Raw genomic sequence first — 20,403 nt, 5'->3', positions numbered from 1 at the left:
GGGACCCTCCTCCTGTGGCCGGGGAGCAGCCGGGGATTGAACCAGCGCCGCAGAGGCCGCAGGCAACTTTGCAACCCAGAGCTCAACCGCTGCGCCACCAGAGAGGCCCTAGAGTAATGAGTTTTTGCTAATTACTCTTGACATCTTTGCTTAAGTTTATTTTTCTCTCACCACTGTTCATCTTCAAATATATCATCTTGGAAGCTAAGGAGAGGCTGAGGTCCAGACACCTTGAAACATGATAGCTTTAGGTACTCCTTGCTAATTAGTTAACAACCAGAGGAAAGTATGCCACCCACTGTCCTTTCCTAAGCTTGAGTTTCTTTTCTTTTTTAAGATTTATTTATTTATGCATACAAGAACTGGGGTGTAAGCCAGAGGTGTGAGGTGTGAGAGGATTCACCAGAGAGAGTGGGGAGCAGAACAGGAATATATACTGAAATATACTGCAGAGGGGAGCAGAGGGTAAGACAGGAGAGGACTGCTGCACCATGAGGGTTAGCTCCTTGGCCAGCGGGGATTGAACTCATGCTGTAGTGGCTGGTGATAGCTTGATAGTGCCCTCTTTAACCCCTGCACCACCAGGGAGGCCCCTAAACTTGAGTTTCATAAAGACAAGTGACTGGGTGTTGCCTGAAAAGAGAATGCCTCTCACCCACCAAGACTATGTGCATAGGAGTGAGCCTACTTAATGGCTGATGGTGTTGACACTGATGATGACTTATTCAACTCTAGCTAATACAGGAAGATGACATACCCAAGCTGCATCCCAGACATCCTTCTTCACACGGCACACATTCTTCATAGTCTGGGTCTTGGACTTCACCTAGACAGTAAAAGGAATGGAAAGCACAATTCATTTACACTCAGTGTATTAACTCACATTAATCACTATTAATTGCTATGAAAATATGTTAGTAGGTAGCTTTTTGTCAAGTAGATCATAGAGCAATTATAAAACCTAAAACCATCCTGCAGCTACATATGTCACCCACATTTTAATCACATTAATTTAATAGATTGGATCAGCTAGACTGGGTACAGTTAGAACAAAGTTAGACTATATGCCATGATGAAATTAGTTTTAATGTCAAGCTGGTAGATTTTTATTTATTAAAGAAACAAGTTCTGTTTCTGGGAATATAGAATTGGTATATAAATGAACAGGCTCTGTCTCTTTTTAATCTTTCCTCCTAAATACTTTTTTTTTTTAAAAGAACTTATTTATTTATTTATACAAGCACTGGCTACAGTCAGAAGCACAGGAGGGTGAGAGAATTCACCAAAGCCAGAGCGGGGAACAGAACAGGAAGACAGATGAAATACACTGCTGAGGGGAGCAGCGGGCGGGGCGGCAGGAGAGGTCTGCGCGCCATGTGGGACCCTCCTCCGGTGGCCGGGGAGCAGCCGGGGATTGAACCAGTGCTGTAGAGGCTGCAGGCAGCTCTACAGCCCAGCGCTCAACCGCTGCGCCACCAGGGGAGGCCCTCCTAAATACATTTTTAAAAAGTTTTAAATCCCATAATTAATAAGCATTAAAAAGAAAAAAGAATGGATATCTTTTTTTCTTTTAAAAAAATTTATTTTTATACAAGAGATGGGGTACAGGTCAGAGGCGAGGGTGAGAGGATCTACCAGAGACAGAGCAGGGAGCAGAACAGGCAGACAACCGAAATACACTGCTGAGGGGAGCAGCGGGTGGCAGGAGAGGTCTGTGCATCATGTGGGGCCCTCTTCGGCTGCCAGGGATCAAATCCACACAGCAGAGGCTGCAGACAGCTTCACAGCACCCTGCTCAACCCGCTGCGCCACCAGGGAGGCCCAAGAATGGATATCTTAATTATTCCAAAAATGTCTTGGACTTCTCTTCAGCACCAGACCTGGTGTAATTCTTACATAAAGCAAAAAAATAAATAAATTAAAAAAATCTGATGCATTCGTACATGGAAGAGAACAAAAACTAAAAGTGCTGTTTTTTTGTTTTTTTTTTTTCTAAATCACCCTCTTCCTACATAAGGTAAGGAATTGGAATAGCAATAACCAGTCACAGGACAGTTTAATATTTTCAGGTAGCTTTAGGTAGGTTGATTTTCATTGTCTTAGTATAGCAACTGCTTTTGGAGCAATATTCTTCATTTCACAGGAGAAACTAAGGCATGTGGAAATTAGATGAGTTTTGTCCAGGGTCTCATAACTGGTAATTGAGGAGGAGGAAATTGTTGATCAGGACTTCTGGATTCTAATTTAATTCTCTGTCCACTATCCTCTGCCTATAAACTCTCCACTCAAAATCACTTTCAATGTCTTTAATGACATTCCTGTTCTCTTGGATTGTGTCTGGTGGCCCAGAGAAATGGTGTGTGGGGGAGAAGAGAAAGTCAGTGCTCAGTGTCCCCACTTGACACAGAGTCACCCAAAGTCATGCCAGGTGTTGACATCAAAGTCAGGAATACAATTCAAATCTGTGCATCTAGGGGTGCTGCTTTGCAGCCACCTCCTGGTGCAGGGCAGTGACGCAAAGTAGCCTTACCTTGGCCACACTCTAACTTGTGGCAGGTGTGGTTGGTGGGCACTATGAAGTAGCCATCCAAGCATCGCATGCAGACATGTGCACTGTGGCAAAGCTCACAGTGGTCTGGACAGGGCAGGCAGGTATGCCCCTGAGCAGGGTAGTGGCCTGTGGGGCACCTCTCCAGACACTCCCCCTGGTACAGGAAGCGCTCTCGGCTGTATTTATCTGAACAGATAGAGGAGCAACAAAAGGAGAGAAATTGTACAGAATTAACCATGAAGCTAATATAACCCAAGACATTTTATTAAAAAAAGATATGACCAAGTGCTTTGGTTCCTAGGCGACCAGAAGTATAAGAATAGATTTAATAAAAAGTGTAATATCTATATACTTGTAGTTGAAAACTTTTCCTTGTAGGGAATTATTTTCCAATATTTTATGTATTTGCGTGAGCAGCGACTATCAGGGACATCACTGCAACAGCTCAAACCATGCTGTGTGAATAAGTATGGGTAGAGTGGGCTTAACTTTCTCAAAGACATGTGTTGGTGTCTGTGAAAGCTTGTAGACTTGAGACTGCAGAGATCCCATGAGAATAAACAAATGCTTAATGCTGGACATGACTTTATGGAGTATACACCTTTAAAATGATTTTGAATTCTGTATCAAAATCATACTCTTGTGTGAACTGAGGCCTGACGTGTTGCACACCTCCCGATTCCTCCAATGATACCCCATGGAAGCACTAGACCAAGCACACCTTTATAAAATTTGTACATGCATTCCTGAAAGATCCTGAGCTTCTGTCAACACTGGACGTTACAAGGAAAGAATGAGCAGAACCACTAGAACTTGAGACTATGGGAATTAATTCCTGCAGGGAATGGCAAATTCTAATCAGTTACAAACTATCACAAATAAAAAGAATTGTTATCAGTTTTAAATACATGTATTTTTAAAAAGATTAATATAGATGTGCTAGAGGTCTCCTACTCCCACCCTCTTGGAGATTTTGTTTGTGCTAAGTTTTTAGAGTATCCATTTTCTCTGAATCAGCTCTCCCCTGCTGATCTGTGTTATCCAGAAAAATGGGTCTAGTGTTCGCTCATCATATGACAGACCACATGAAGATCCAGAGACACTGACCTTCAAGATGCCAGGCTGCTGAATTTGTGGATAAGGGTAGTGCTAATCTCATGTCAGTATAAAGTCAGATTAAATGAGATGAAATCACCAGCATTCAACTATTTCTTTACCTTTAAATTCAGCAGATTTAACCTAAAATGTTTCTTATTTTAGTCCTACTTCAGATACAATTTAAAAACCATGCTCTTGAATTACGTGGTCAGAGTTACCTCTTTTTGGTGGAGACTTTATGCCAGAAGTCTGCTGATTATAGAGGGACAAAGGAAATAAAGAGGCCCTTCATAGAGGTAGGGGGAAAATCTGTCTCCAAGTTTGACTTAGAAGAACGTTATCCTTTAAAGGAAGGTGTGCTTGGGAAGATGTAATGTGCACTCAGTGATTCAACAGCTATAGGTCAATATATGGAATGCAAAACGCTGATTTGGTAGAACCTAGAATCTTAGGAAACCACAAAATGGTCAAAAAAATATATATATTTTAAATATAACTTGCAAAGTTATATTCTTTGCAAGCACTTTTATGAAGCCCTGTCAAGTCCTATTTCCACCATGAATGTTTCAGAAAATATCCCATGTCTTTAGAGAGCACACACTCCTGGTTTTTCATGTCAAACCAAGTAGGCTCCAAAAGCCTGTTTCCTAGATGTAGGTAAGGGTGAGCAGTGGGAAACTGACCTTACCCTCCACCCTGCAGTGTCTGCACACCCCCTACACTTGCATATGAACTCAGCTCAGGACCCAGAGGCTCAGGGAGGTCTGGTATATGGTAAATTCTGAGGACAAACTTATTGAACAGTTGAAGGAATGAGTGAGTGAATTAATTGGCAATATTCCTATCTTTCTCACATACTCAATTGAATTAATCTTAAAAATGAAAATGATGATGCATTCAGATATCAGAATGTTCTTCAATCCCATTTTTTTATGTTCAGACATGGCTTTATTATTTGGACCCCTTTGGGTATTATAATTTGATTTAAAGGATGCAAATTTGAAAGGTCTTGGTATTTGAAATAGATGGACTCTGAAAAGGAGGTCACTTAATCATATAATTATCCTAAAAGGAGGCAACTGTCATTAACTTCTTATAGATCAGGAAGGAAACAGAATGAAGCAGGCCGAGGAAAAATTTGATAGAGATGTACTTTATATAAGAAATACAAAGAAATAACTTCAATTTTACAAAGAAATGTATTACTTCCCATTTTTCTGCCCATAGGATACCCTAAATCTGTTCATTTTTCTCATTTTATTTTTATTTACTTTTTGACTTTATTTAAATGCCTTGATGCAAGCATAAATAAAAATAAGTAATTATTTTCTACCAGAAAAACTAAGTATTTAAGTGTGATAGTAGTAACTGACAGTCTCTGTACCAGTAAGACAACTGGGAGAGGTAGGAACTGTGGAGAAATAGAAAGCAGTCTCTCTGGTTTCCAGTCAACTATTTGGGAAATGTAGGCTGGGTGTTGTCAGCTCTTCCAAATTTTCAAGAGAAACAAATCTGTGTTTTTATTTGAAATATCCCAATGTTTAAATCTGACTCAAATTTTTAAAATATTGTGCAGTTCTAGAAAATCTGTCCCCCATGAGGTCAAAATCAGGAACAGGCACATGGAAAGCAGTCAAAGTTCAAACTACAGAGAACCTTTGAGATGGGTGACAGTAGAAACTTCCAAAAATGTTAAAGTTGAAACACAAAAGGTCATAATATTTTTGTTTTTTTGAAATGCTTACTTTGTTCCCATCGGACTCCAAAAGCTTCTAGATGGTATTGCTGGGACCTGAGGAGACCCTGACACGGCCTTAATTATGATCTCTCTCTGAAAGATTGAATGTGACCTCCTTACTTTCTGAGCTTTTCACTTTTACCACAACAAACCTGAGCTTTCTCATCTATCTGACACCATGTTCGTCTCTTCTGGAAAAGTACCCCTTAGCTTCTATCTCATCTCCTCAGACAGGAAGTCTGTATCTGCAATTGTGTGAACTCATGTCCCAAAAACAAGTTTCTGTATATTCTCTAGTAAACGGCTGTTCCCTAGAGATCTCAACCCCTCTTCCCCAGAGACAACGCTTCTGAGTCAAACCAATTATGGCCAGTGAGAAACAGGCTGGAGGCAAAGAATGAGTAAGAAACCACACTCCCTTACCTACTCCACAGGAGGTACAGTTGGCAGACTCATTTCCTTGGCATTCTCGGCAGGTATAGTGGCATGGATGGCATTGGTGCCTAGATTCAAATTTCCCCAAGGGACAGTTCAAAACACAGCGGCCATCATCAAAAACCCTAAAAGAAAAGTGGACTTAGAATTTGTAAGGGTGACTTTCTCGGATAGTCTCATGTATCAGAACCTGTATTACTCATATTTCACTGCACAGACTTGGTTTTATTGTTGTAGAAACAAGGGATGCCTGGGATTGATCATCTTAGTATATGTGGAATATTAGTCATATACCCAGTCCTTCATCCAAAGTTTGGGCCCAACAGGAGGCATGCCAGAGACTGGCTGGGAAGCAATTGTGATTCTGCTTCCACATGAGCTAATGGTACCCACAGAGATTAAATCTACATTGTAGGCTCCGCCCAAACCCAGTCAACAGTCAGATGGAGGTCTTTGAACTTTCAAGACATGAAATGGACCTCTAAATCTAGAGGTCTTGGAGAAAATATTTCTCCTCTAGTTATCGGTATGCCCGTATTTTAAAGGGAAATATCAACTCTAAGGGCTCCCAAAGGGTAGAATGAAGTACTATCTTGCAGCTTCAGTGTACGTGTAAACTTGGTCTATGCATATGGCAAGTAATCAATGGACTCCGATTCAAGCATCATTGTTGCATGTGTTTCTTGATGTCTAGAGTACCGCAGTCTCTACTTTCTTTTTTTCTAAATTTCTTCAAATTTTATTAATTTGTCAGTAGTTAACATAGCTGAATAATTTGGGGGATACGGCTTCACACTCCATATATGCACATGCTTCACTTATCCCCCACCAAAACTTATGTTGATATCCCTCCTCTCCCTTCCCCTATCCTCTCTTCCTTCCGTTCCTCTGGTAGTCAGTAAATTTTTCATAGTCTAAGAATTATTTTTGCTGTGCTTTGCCAGTTTGTGTCCTTTGGTTAATTATATTCCTTCCATAAGTGAAATCATCCAGTCTTTTAAAAAATATGTTTTTTAAAGATTTATTTATTTATGCATAAGAGCAGGGGTACAGGCCAGAGATGCGGGGTGGGGAGGAGAGTGTGAGAATTCACCAGACAGAGCAGGGAACAGAACAGGCAGACTGACTAAAATACACTGCTGAGGGGAGCAGCGGGCGAGACAGGAGAGTCTGCTGTGCCATGTGGGTTGCTCCCTGGCCAGCCGGGGATCAAACTCATGCTACAGAGGCTGAGGATTGCTTCATAGTGTGGTGCTTAACCTCTTGTACCACCAGGGAGGCCCCAGTATGTATCTTTTATCCTCTGTCTTATTTTACTTAGCATAATCAACTGAAGCTCCAACCATTTTGTCCCCAAAGGTACTATTTCATTTTTCAATAGTTGGGTAATATTCCATTGAGTATATATTTTACAGTTTCTTTATCCATCCGTCTTTCTTTGGGCATTTAGATTGGTTCTATGACTTGGCTGTTGTGAATAATGCTGCTGTGAACAAAGGAATACTTAAATATTTTTATATAAGAGTTTTCATATTCTTTGGGCAAAGATACAGTAGTGGTATTCACAGTCTCTACAGATATGTTAGCTTGTGGGCTACTAAAACCTTTGTTTTTATACACATACAATATATATCATAATGTCATTGTCAGCATTTTCGTAGTTTTGCTTCATTTTTTTCCTTTGAAAATTTAAAGAGCAAATGTGATTAAATTTCAGAAAAATACTAAATATTTGCCAAGTGTAGACATCAGGTAAGTGTTGTGAAGAGAGGTAATGAGTTGGGTGGCTCCATCCCCAGTTTCTTTTTTTTTTTAAAGATTTATTTTTTTTTTATTTATACAAGAGCTGGGGTACAGTCCAGATGTGGGGGAGGGTGAGAGGATTCACCAGAGACAGAGCGGGGAGCAGAACAGGCAGACTGATGAAATACACTGCTGAGGGGCATAGCGGGCGAGACAGGAGAGGTCTGCTCGCCATGTGGGTTGCTCCGAGGCTGGCCCGGATCGAAGAACCGGCACTGCAGAGGCTGTGGACAGCTTCATAGGGCTGCGCTTAACAGCCTGCACCACCAGGGAGGCCCACCATCCCCAGTTTCTAATTCAGTAGGTCTTGGGAGCAGAAAGCTGAGCTATGTATCTCCTTGACAGTTCCTGAGCGATGTGATGCTGCTGGTCTAGGGAACATACTGAGAACCGCTGTTCCACTGATACTCTGGATTACTGTGGAATTTGCTAGAAGACTCCTGTATAACATAGGGGGTGTGAACTTGGTGTTTCTTAGAGCTTCCTTAAAGTACAATTGATTCTTGAATAACAGAGATTCAAATTGGGCGGGTCCCACTTATACACAGAGTGTTTGTTTTTTTTTTTAAATCCTAGTGTTCTACCTTCACAGACCCCATGGATGTCACTGGTTGAACCCATAGGTCCAGAACCCTTGGAGTGCTGATTAGATTTTTAACTTGGGGTGGGGGGTCTAGGTTAGTGACCCTTTCCCCTGCATTATTCAAGGGTTAGCTATGGTAGTTAGTGTATTGGTTGTGAGGTTAACAGAGCCCATAGCATACACATGCCTTGGGGGACATGATTCTCACACCCAAGCCTGGGAAAGCTGAGGGTCTGCAAAGACGGTGAAGGGCTTTCTTTTGTCTCTGCCACCTCTTATCACTTAGGCTGAACATCACTTTAGACCTCAAGCAGTTTGTTTCTGGCACGTCATGGACTTGTCTAACCCCCACTGTTTCTCTTCCTAGAGCCAGCCTGAAACTGAGCATGAGGCATTTTATCGCAGTTTTAGAAGACATTGCGTGGGAGGAAGGCACCCTGGGTAGTGTGGCCCTTGTAGTCTTCTACCTTGTTCCCACATCTCGAATTCTGTGTCATTTGTGTCTGAAACACAATAGGATAATACTCATGACATGAGAAAGAAGGGTACCTTGTTCTTAGATTCCCAGCCCTCAGATTCTGGTCACCAATACCAGCCCCATTTCTTTCTATCCACTTCGGAGTGTAGAATCCAGTCCTAACCAGATATGTGCACCATGTTGGACAAATCCCCTCCATGATGGTTGCTTCATGATGGTTGCTTCATGGTGAGACTGTGCTTGCCCAGACATTAGCTGATGGCACAGATGCCAAATGAAAATAGCCTGGCCCCATCCTGGCACTGGTTTCTGAGCTAGAAGATTTTTTAAGAAATAATTTGGATGTAGTTATTTAAAAACAATAAAAAGCAAACATTGGGCCTCCCCAGTGGCGCAGTGGTTGAGCGCTGGATTGTGAAGCTGCCCGCAGCCTCTGCAGCACCGGTTTGGATCCCCAGCTGCTGGGCAAGAGTCCCACATGGCTGGCAGACCTCTTCTGCTGCCCGCTGCTCCCCTCAGCAGTGTATTTCGTCAGTCTGCCTGCTCTGCTCCCCGCTCTGTCTCTGTTGAATTTTCTCACCCTCCCATGCTTCTGACTGTACCCAGTGCTTGTATAAATAAATAAATCTTAAAAAAAAAAAAAGCAAACATTACTGTAAGAATACATGCCTAGGAACTTTCTGAGGTTTTAAAACAAGCTTGGTACTCATTGCTGTGCTGAAAAGGAAAATGGGGCATGTTTATTCTTGACTGCTCACTTTCTTGCTAAATTCTGTTGAAAGGGGAATAGGTGTATCATTATTTTATACTTATCAGCAAGAGAAGATAGATTGGTTTAGGGGGAAATCATTTAAGAGAGGCATTCTAGGGCTTCCCTGGTGGTGCAAGGGGTTAAGACACAACCCATGAAGCTAACCACAGCCACTGCAACACGAGTTCGATCCCTGGCCAGGGAGCAACTCACATGGTGCAGCAGACCTCTCCTGACTCACCCGCTGCTCCTCTCAGCAGTGTATTTCAGTCAGTCTGCCTGTTCTGCTCCCCACTCTGTCTCTGGTGGATCCTCTCACCGCTCGCACCTCTGGCCTGTATCCCCATTCTTGTATGCATAAATAAATCTTTTTTTTTTTAAAAAAGAGGCATTCTAATACTGTCAATGATGGGAACCCATTTAGAACCAGCCAGAAAGTGTGTGTGGGGTGGGGTGGGGGTTGAGGGGAAGCAGGTGGTGAGATACTACCATGGCTATGTAGGGAAGGGGCTGCCTTTTCTACTTGAGTGCTTGATTCTAAGAAAGTACCACATGCATAATTGTGTTTTCAATGACCTCCCACCATCTCTACCCTTGGAAAAGCACAGGTGACAATGCAGAGTCCTTGTAAGAACACAATTCTTTCTAAAGACTGAAAGATATGAAAAGCAGTCATGCATAGTGAAGACACCACCCACTGCACCCACCATCCCCTCAAGAAAAATCGCGAGTGGACTTTAAGAAAAATACCATTGTGATGGATAGTTTTCCACCGATATAAACAAATCTTCCCTACTGGAGAATAGGTTCCTTTTTCTGGGCTCCATGGGGCAGATGGAAATCTTGTTTAAAGTCAAATTATCTTTTTTTCTTTTAATTTTTATTTATATAAACACTGGGTACAGTCAGAAGCGCGGGAGGGTGAGAGGATTCACCAGAGCCAGAGTGGGGAACAGAACAGGCGGACTGATAAAATACACTGCTGAGGGGAGCAGTGGGCGCAGCAGGAGAGGTCTGTGCGCCATCTGGGACCCTCGCCCGTGGCCGGGGATCGAACCGGTGCTGTAGAGGCTGTGGGCAGCTCAACCGCTATGCCACCAGGGGAGGCCCCTAAAGTCAAACTATCTTTGGGACCACCAGTCATCCAATTTGCGGATTTCTGACATGCTCAGCCAGGATCATCTGGGAAAGAACTTTCTCCAGGGAAAGAACTTCTCTCCCCACATCAAGTGTGCCCTTAGCCTTTTCAAAGGCGGTGAGCCCCTCCAGTTTCAACAGGGCTCATGGAAAGGGAGAAGGTGGCAGAGCCACATGCTAAATAGCTGGCAGAGGGGATGTTACCAATGTTCTCACAAAATATTCTGGGAGCCCCAGGGTGTGTGTATGTACGTGTATGTGTGAGTGAGATGTGAACTGGCATGGAAGATGTGAACAGCAAGTCAGGATTGACTGGTCTTCTGTGCTGATCGCTGGCTTTGCCCAACTGAAATCATCACAAGGACACATCCTGTAGTCTCTTGGTACATAATGTAACAGAATGAAATAGGGCAAACGTCCTTTTTGCCTGAATTCATTGAAAAGAAAGAATAAAATCTTTTAGGGTGGGTCAACATAGTTGAGAGGTAACTTTTAAATGCTTTAACTTCATTCATTGACTTGGTAGCTCCTTCAGGATGGTTCTGGGAAATAAGCTTGGGCCATTAACAGTGCTCTACATGTTAAACAGCTCTACATGGTAAAGGGTGCACATGCGTCCTCTGAAGTTTTCAATTATTTAGGAGCTAAACTCAAGGGCTTATGGATATGTGAAGCGAAAACTAGAAGATGCAGACAGAACTTTCAAATAGCAGATTTCCTGTAAAACTGCAACCTCCTGTCCCTGTCCCTCTTCCTTTTCCCCTCCTGCCTTCTTCTCCTCCCTCTTCCCCACTTTCTTCTCTCGCTCGCTCACTACCCCCCCCCCAACTATTTGGAGATCCAAATCCATGATATTGATTATCCATTTTATCAAGTTCAATAAAATGCATATTTATTGAATTCTCCTATGTGCTGTTCACTGCAGGAGAATAAAGACACAAATATATCATAGTTTCTGCCTGGGTATTGTAGCTCTGAAGTAGAAATGGATGAGATGCCTATTGTTCAAGGCAGAAGGACTTCCATCCCTAGGATGCACCTGCAGCTAGAACTGCTCGTCATACTGGCCTGGGGAGGGGCCCTGCTTCCAATGCATTTAGAGGAGAACAAATTTTATTTTGAGAACTGTTATTCAAACAAATAATAAGTGCTAGAATCACAGGAGTGTAATTAACATTACAACAGGGTCCCACCCAGCTCTCTTCATCAGAAATTCCTAGTATATTAGCAGAGATGCACATCACATTGGATACTTGCTGCTTTCTCTTTCATTCACTCGTCAAACATTGAGTACCTACTACATTCCTAACATCATCGTAGGTCATGGAGATACAAAGATGAGTATTTCAAGAAGCTTACAGTTTAATAATGAGATAGATTTGTAAATGAAAGTCTTAAATGTTATAGGTGCTCTTAAGGAAGTTTTTATAGAGCATGGGGAAAAATATAAACTGGGAAGTTAGCTTGAGACTGAAAATGTTTTTTTTTTAAAGATTTATTTATGCATACAAGAACTGGCATCTAGGCCAGAGGTGCAGGGGTAAGAGGATTCACCAGATACAGAGCGTGGAGCAGAACAAGCAGATCTACTGAAATACACTGCTGAGGGGAGCAGCGGGCGAGACAGGAGAGGCCTGCTGGGGCATGTGGGTTAGCTCCCTGGCTGGGGAGAGAACTCGTGCTGCAGTGGCTGGTGGTAGCTTCATAGCACTGAAACTTAACCCCTGTGCCAATAGAGAGGCCCTGAAAATGATTTTATGGAACATTTCACCCTTGAATTGATACTGGAAGTGCAAGTAGATATTTTTTTCATTCTACCAAATGGAAGTGATGGTTGAGGGACAGATGTGAGGAAAAGGATGAGATACTAGCCATCAAAGTCAGCGCCATCTCTGTCAATGAGAAAGCCCCTACTGAGTCCAGGCAACCGAGCAGTAGGTACTGGATATCTTGGAGGGGAGAGTCTACAGTTGTGGGCTATGGTCAGGCTGTGGAGGGCTTGTGTGTCATGGGAAGGAGTTTGGTTATTTTCTCTGCAAGCCCAAGAAGTGCCTTGAAGATGGAAAGCACTTCTTGCTCCAGCCTGTAACCCATGAGCCCCCAATTCCAGGAAATACTGAAAGGCCACTTACCTTGTGACAGGGCAGCCTGTACAGTCTTCCTGGTTAGGCCCCCAGCACTTGGCACACGAGGCTTCACAGGTCTGGCAGTGACCATGCTCGTCAATATATTCTCCTGAGGAAACAAAACCTAGTTGTTTACCTCCATCCTGCCCAGCAGCGCTGCCTGGCCTGTCAGCCTGAGAGCAGCCAGACCTCTCTGTGGCTGCCTAAAAGCAATGGAGTCAACACAGAAAGAGGAGACCTTGAATGGCTTCAGTTTCCAGTGCTAAATCCTGACCTTGTAATAACAACTGCTCCTCTCCCAGGGGCCCCAGAAGTTGGAATCTCAAAAAGTTATGAGGCAATGACATAATTTTAGATGTAGTCAACATGTGTTACAGATTTATAAGTGGGAAGAGGCCAAGGGGGGCTTCCCCCAGAACCCCTTTTATTGAGCTCCTACTCACTTTCCTGTTAAATAAAGGCTGAGACCTCCTGGGCCTCAGAGATCTCAATAACAGCCTCAGTTCAAGTTCAAGTCACTAGTAAGACCCACCCAGATCTTGTTCTATCAAGGTGGGGGATGGGGCAAGAGCAGTTACTAGTGAAGAATTGGAGTTAAATCTTGGCTGACATTTGACAGATGAGAGCTGCATCTCACCCTGAAAGAGTAACGATGAAGAGATAGCCAAAGAATTCTTCATTTAATTGGAAAGTTTATCTTTCCCAAGGAAAAGACACATCTGAGGCCTTTCCACAGAAGCATGTCCAACTTCACAAACTTCCAGTGAACATTTAAGAAATTATTCCCATGGCAGAGATAATGGAGAGAGGCCAACCTGATGGGAGGTGATAATCCAATGATGAGTCTCTATTCATTGAATTCAGCCCTCTACTCAAACTAGATTCATCCTCTCCTGCCATTATCTTGAAAAGATTGACAATCTTCAGCCTGATCCAAAGAGCTGCTTTGTATAGTTTGTTAACTGATCGTGCTCAGAAAATACAGTTTCAGATTACAGCAGGGTCTCAAACTGCTCTTCACTTCATCTCCACCTGCCCTCACTTCACCTTCCACTTTCACAGCACTGTGAGCATGTTTGTAAATTGTTTATCTTAGAACCAGCCCGAGTGGTGAGTTAGCAGGACTGACCCATGGTTTAATCAAGTGGTTTTCTCAAAACCCTAAAATTTGCTGCCTTATTTGTGGTCAGTCGTTGAAAAAAAAAAAAAAAAAAAAACACCAAAAAACAAAAACAAAAAAAACAACCTGGAAACATTGTCTTGAAACACAGACAGGGAGGAAATGGCAATGGCGTGAGAGCCACCCCTCCTTCCCCATCTAGCCCAGTTGGGTAAGGTAAATTTATATAAATTTTCCACTTGCAGTAAGTTGCAAAAATGAAAATGAAGAGGCAGAAAGAGTTTGCCTTTATACAGAAGATAAAAGTTTTTCATGCAGACCTATTAGTTTTGTTAAAAGGCGAACAGGACATTGAAAGCATTGCAAGCATCTAAAGCGACACACGGTGCACGTCCTAGACTTGGCTCTTCGTCTCCTACTTGTTGCCAAGTACAGTATGGATCAGGAATCTGTATATAACTTCTAGAATGAGACTTTGGTTCTTAGCTCAGCAGTGACTCCCAGAAGCTCTGTGTCCCAGAGAGTTAGTAACCAGGGGCCAAAGATTGCAAATGTTCAGGTTGTTTATAGTACAAGGTACCTGCCCAAATGGCCAAGTAGAAATACAGTCTATATTCATCTCACCAAGTCATGCTCTGTCAGGGGAAACTTTTCCTAATTCATCCAAAAGTGTTAAAATGAATTAGCTGTGTTTTTGATAATCAACAGTCCCAAGACAGAAAGAGGCTGGGGCTTGTGTGTAGTAGGAGTGCTTTCAAGTTGGGACTTTCTCACTTAATATAAGCATCATATTTGTATAGTCTTCATTTATTTAGCCTCCGCCATTCTACCTTGTAGTTATTATTCTTGCTTGAATTGCTTCTACTTTTGTTGTAGGAGGCACAAACTATTCAGCAGTGTGATGATCAGTCCAGACACTAAGAAGATAGAGAGTAGAGGATCCAGGGCTGTCCTGGAGAAAGAAGATCTTTGCCTGTGTGATGAAAGCAAAGAGTTGTGCTTCCACATTGGATAATAGCTATGCAGCTTTCAAAAGATACTTGCTGAGTGGAATAGGAATGGAGGAGAGTCTTAGAGGTGTCTAAACCCAAAGAAAATATATTCTAGAGACATGTAAGGTCATAGAAAGGATAGTTTATTTATTCATTCCATGGAATTTTAGAAAAAATGTGTATGTAAGTTATTAGATGAGATTTAGAGATAGACAAATTTTAAAACCTCGATTTTAAAGATCTCAAAGATTTTTGACAAGAAGGATTTGTAAAGATATTATCTAAATGCTGGTCAGGAGTCTTTGAGTTCTTTGGGAAATCTATATTAAAGGCTTACATAGAAGAGCAAGGGAGTATACTGGACTCTGCCAGATTTAGTGGCAAAGATCATTACTTTGCCTTGGTATCTGTGCCTATAGAACCTGACACAGTGGTTTGGTTCTCCCAACCCCCAGTGTCCATCCACGTTAATCTCCATGATGTATTAGATCCAAAGCTGGAGTCAGATTTTATTTTATTTTTTTATGCATAAATTTATTTATTTATGCATACAAGAGCTAGGGTACAGGCCAGAGATACAGGGGGTGAGTATTCACCAGAGACAGAGTGGAGAACAGAACAGGCAGACTGACTGAAATACATTGCTGAGGGGAGCAGTGGGCGAGTCGGGAGTGGTCTGCTGCGCCATGTGGGTTGCTCCCTGGCTGGCTGCAGATTCCTTCATAGTGTGGTGCTTAACCCCTTACGCCACCGGCGGAGGCCCCTGGAGTCAAATTTTAAACTAAATACATCTTGCTCTGCCAAGTTGAATGCTACTTAGATGATTCTAGAGTTATACCACATCTACAGCCTCAGTCTCCTTTGTACTTACAGATGATGCCTGGCAAGGTCAAGCAGGGCTTAATCAGATTATTACTGTGATAATTTTAAATGCTCCTCTGTATTTCTTGTTTGTTCTCTCATTAGCTTCCATAAGCCAGTAGGTGGCAATCTGCTCAAATACAATGGCCTCTGTTGGCACTCACCAAGTAATACCATCCACATAATGATCACCAGGAAAGGCCTCATCTCCAAGATTTTAACTAGCACCTCCAATCACAGCCTTCTAGTGCCCCAGTGTGAGTCTAGCGTGTGAGGGTACCTTAGGCTGCTTGGTCATCTTTCATTCATCTTTCAATCAATACTTCTCTCTTGCCTTCCTCACAGGGCAGGGCTAAACCTTCCCCAAACCCAGGTCCTATCCATTCTTTCTCAGGTGACCTCACTACCTAGTTTGCTTAGAAGTTACCGAGTTTCCCAAGCATCCATATTCTCAATGTCAAAATTCCTATCTTCTCCTTGACGTCTCCTTCACTTGTCTCTCATCTGGCAGTCTCTTCTGGCTATTGTCAGTTCCCCATCTCACACTTTTCAGTATTTCCTCAGCCTATTCCTCCACCAGTCCCTCTGTCTTCAGTTATTTCTTCACCGCCTCCATCATCCTCTGATCCACAAAATTTCTCCCTAACTTTAAATCGTTCTGTATGTTTCTTTTCCCTGGTAAGTGAGACTTAAACCTTGCTTTTCCCGCCTACCATTGGAAAACAAAATGTTGAAAAATCTTCTAACTTTGAAACTTATATAAGAGAGTCAGTGTAGGACAGCTAACCTGTGTATCTTTCAAGCTTCCATGTCTCTTAACTTTAGACCAACATCTAACTTTGAAACAGATGAGACTAGAAGGATCTACCCCATTTTTTATATTTATGTAGATGTCCAATTAGTTACATAAACAACTACCCCCAGCCCTCACACAAGTTTTCCACTGCGCATTTGAAACTGAAGCCAAATTTCAAGCACATAGTGAATTTGCTTTTTTGTGTGTGTTGTTGGAGCAGCAAATTCTTGTCATCTGTCTTCATTGCACAATGAAGCTGAATGTTTATGACAGGCGTGATATACAAAATTCTTAGGAAAAAATCACTTCTAGCAGAGACTTCAGGGGCCAATATTTTATTATCCACTTCATCCTGCATGCTCCTCCTTCTGGTGTCTTCACCCATTGTTCATATCCGAATTATCTTTCTCCTATGATCAAAGTTTTTTCATTCCCCCTTTACATCCTTTCTCATCCCATCTGCTCAGTTCAAAGGAAGAAGTAAGATACCATGGGCGGGATGATGTCTCAGCAGTTGAAGACATAGCTTAAAAATTAATACTAGTAAACTTAAGAATTTACAAGTAAGTAGTGTGTTGTGCTTATTCTACCCCTTAAAAACATTGCAGAGTGTGTTTGTGTCAACAAGTCTCAGTTGTAAATAAACTTCAAGAAATCATGCAGAATAGTTAAGCCTTTATTATATCATCCACAACTGCTACATGTGGTTTGAGACTCAATGATATTTTTTCAGTTTCCATGGTCAGATGAGCATCGTTTCTCCTGTGAAAATGCCATGCTTTCTCTTGTACCTTGTAACATTTCCTTATTTATTAGAGCCATATTTGTTATAGCGTTTAAGCAAATATGCATACTAAGTCAATTAATAAACGTATATATAATCATGTGAGTTAAAAACAACTTTTTAGCAAGTGCAAGAGAACTTAAGAGAAAATGGAAGGGTCATTTGAAAAGTCAGTCATTTGGTTCTTGATCTGGTTATCTCAGTGAGCAACCTTGGGATAAGGGATTATCTGTAGATCTCGAATTACGTGCCCTCCAGTGAGATGATAGAAATCCTAATTGTGACTTTCCTATAATCACAAGTGCTAATACACACTATCTCCTTGCAAGTATACCAATATCTACTTTCTACTGTGTGAACATAATTTTCAGGAAGAGAAATTTATTAGTTTCTACCAGCTACAATAAATGCTCAGTAACACTTTCAACTACTTGAATATGAGTGAATTAAATATGCAAGTATGTGACTGTCTACTGGAACTGTGACATCTTCATCTGAAAGTCTACACAATCATTCCACATTAAAAAGGAAGGAAATTCAGATACATGTTACAACATGGACTAGCCTTGAAGACATTATGTTAAGTGAAATAAACTAGTCACAAAAGGACACATTTATGATTCCATTTATATGAGACACCCAGAAAAATCAAATTCAGAGGAACAGAAAGTAGAATGGTGGTCGCCAGTGGCTGTGAGGGAAGGGGCTGGGGAGTTACTGGTTTGTCGGCCTAGGATATTTTGGGGAAGATGAAAAAGTTCTGGATATTGAAAGCAGTGATGGTTACACTACAATGTGAATATAATTAATGCCTAAGAACTGTTCACTAACAATGGGTAAAATGGTACATTTTATTATATGTATTTTTTTGCCTCACACACAAAAAAGTTTACACAATGAGTGTTCCTTTGCAGATCAAACTTGATTTTAACCAAAAACCTCAGGAGTGTCTGCCCATTGGGGAGGGGTTTCTAAAGAACACTGACAATCTTATGTGTGGGGCTAGGGGGTGGGTAGAAATTGGTTGAACTGAGGCTTGGAGTCCTCCATAAAATAGATAAAAATGGAAAAATAGATAAAACTTGTGAGAGTGGGGATATCTGGCAGATGGAACACTGTGTTTTTCCTTCTCAAGTATCCACTAAAGGCAGCAGGAACATCAAGCATCCTGGAGAATCCTCTCAATGATTTTCCTTTCTCCTCTCCCTCAGACTTTTTCTTCTTGACAAGACTTACTCTTCCTGTTCAAAAAATTGCTTTTTCATTCCCACACATTGGGGCTCATCTTTGCAGATGCTCTCAAATGCTAATCAGGATGCCCCTTGGGTTGGTACTCCTGCAAAAAGTCTGGATCATAAATTGTGGATGCGACATACTTGGCAAAATGTTTTGTGTCCTTTGGCCTACACATTGTCCAGAAAACAAGGAATTAAAAGTTGATAATTTTGGTTTCCACTGGTATTTGGGTCCTGACCACAATCAGTCTGACAATGAGAAGGTAGGAAGGAAGGGAGGGAAGAAGAGGGAGAGGAAGGGTTTCCAAAGTGAAGTCTTGGCCAACACACCTAAATATATAGTGATGTAGCTAATCACACAAGCGCCCATTCATTGACACCTACCAGATTACAAGTGCTGTTTTATGCAATGTTTCATCCAGACAACAGCCCCTTTTATAAATGAGAAACCGAGCAAGTCTCAGAGAGATGAAAACTCTGGCATAAACTCATTCAATAGGTAAGTGACATGGGTTGAACTGTGACTAAGGTGGTCAGCCTGAGCCTGTGCTTTCTGCAGTATTTCCTTGGTACGAGTTCATTGCCCCTTCTGGTGTTTGAAGTAGCTTTGCTCTTGTAAAGGGAACGAACTGAGTATATGCCTTATCTAAACCACTTAATGAGGTAAGATTATCAAAAAGGCAATTACTGTAAAAATGAATAAAATTTGAGCAGGCATCTATTGTCTAAAACAGACTTACTCAATGATTGAATAGACCCTCCAAATTTATTTTCCCTGGTAAAATGGCCACCATTTATTAATAGGGAATTCTTTTTATTGAATTGAAATTATTGAATTGAAATTTTACAAGCAGTTTGTTCTCACCTCTAGGTTAGAAGTTCCTAAGAAAAACCTGAAAACATTGCTTTTTAAATAAATAATATAATTGGTTGGCACTATGGACAGCTTCTTTTATACTATATAAGTGCTGTCTGAAAATAAACTGGTTCTTCAGAAATAGCTGATAACCACCAGAATTATAGTAGTTTCTCATATAAAATTTAGATTTACATGAAAATCTGGTATAGATGGATTAATTCCTGTGTATCTTTTCCTCAAGAAAGAAAATTTTACCTTGCCTCTGTTAGTGAAAAGCCACTCTTGGGCCTCCCCTGGTGGTGCAGTGGTTGAGCGCTGGGCTGCGAAGCTGTCCGCAGCCTCTGCAGCGCCAGTTCGTTCCCTGGCCGCCAGCAAGGGTCCCACATGTTGCGACAGACCTCTCCTGCTGCGCCCACTGCTCCCCTCAGCAGTGTATTTTGTCAGTCAGCCTGTTCTGTTCCCCGCTCTGGCTCTGGTGAATTCTCTCACCCTCCCGCGCTTCTGACTGTACCCAGTGCTTGTATAAATAAATAAATCTTTAAAAAAAAAAGTCACTCTTAAGTTTCAGCTTAAGGATGCTAGAAATAGAAAGGAACTGAACAGTTGGTTATAAGACCAGTAATGGGGAAGACAAAAGGCTTGATTGTGATTATTAGGTGTACTTCAACAAAATAAATTTACAGAGCATATCATTGAATCTGTGAGGGAGGATTTCCTAATTTTTAAAAATTTCAAAGAAAATTTTAGAAATTTATTGCACTTTATTTCACTGGATAAGTCAATTGAATAATTATTTAACACAATTATGCATGTATTATTTGGTTATAAAATAAAAATTATATCTCTGTGTTTCACACATGAACCTTGAAACTCCCAGGCTATTTGCTTACAACTATTCAACCTACTATAATGTGATAGACGCTACTTTTTTTTTTAAAGATTTATTTTTATTTATTTTATTTATTTATTTATGCAAGCACTGGGTACAGTCAGAAGCGTGGGAGGGTGAGAGAATTCACTAGAGCCAGAGCGGGGAGCAGAGCAGGCAGAAGGACC

At 41.6% G+C, this 20,403-nt stretch overlaps 1 protein-coding gene across 2 annotated transcripts in view; it reads right to left on the bottom strand.

Annotated features, from left to right (window-relative positions):
* Positions 1 to 20,403, bottom strand: part of PCSK5 (proprotein convertase subtilisin/kexin type 5) — a 417,590-nt gene that overhangs the window by 80,034 nt on the left and 317,153 nt on the right. For both annotated transcript variants that reach the window (XM_037495353.2, XM_037495354.2), the window contains exons 21-24: positions 12,707 to 12,809; positions 5,811 to 5,947; positions 2,531 to 2,737; positions 758 to 826 (exon numbers count right to left, since the gene is read on the bottom strand). In XM_037495353.2, the coding sequence (XP_037351250.1) occupies positions 758 to 826; positions 2,531 to 2,737; positions 5,811 to 5,947; positions 12,707 to 12,809 (516 nt within the window). The remainder of the gene's footprint in view (positions 1 to 757; positions 827 to 2,530; positions 2,738 to 5,810; positions 5,948 to 12,706; positions 12,810 to 20,403) is intronic.

The sequence above is a fragment of the Talpa occidentalis genome, unplaced genomic scaffold (genome assembly GCF_014898055.3).
Source record: "Talpa occidentalis isolate TD23 unplaced genomic scaffold, MPIMG_talOcc4v2.1 talOcc4.7, whole genome shotgun sequence".
In the NCBI taxonomy this organism is placed as follows: domain Eukaryota; kingdom Metazoa; phylum Chordata; class Mammalia; order Eulipotyphla; family Talpidae; genus Talpa; species Talpa occidentalis.
The sequence above is the reverse complement of the archived record's forward strand: the minus strand, read 5'-3'. Positions and strand labels throughout refer to the sequence as shown.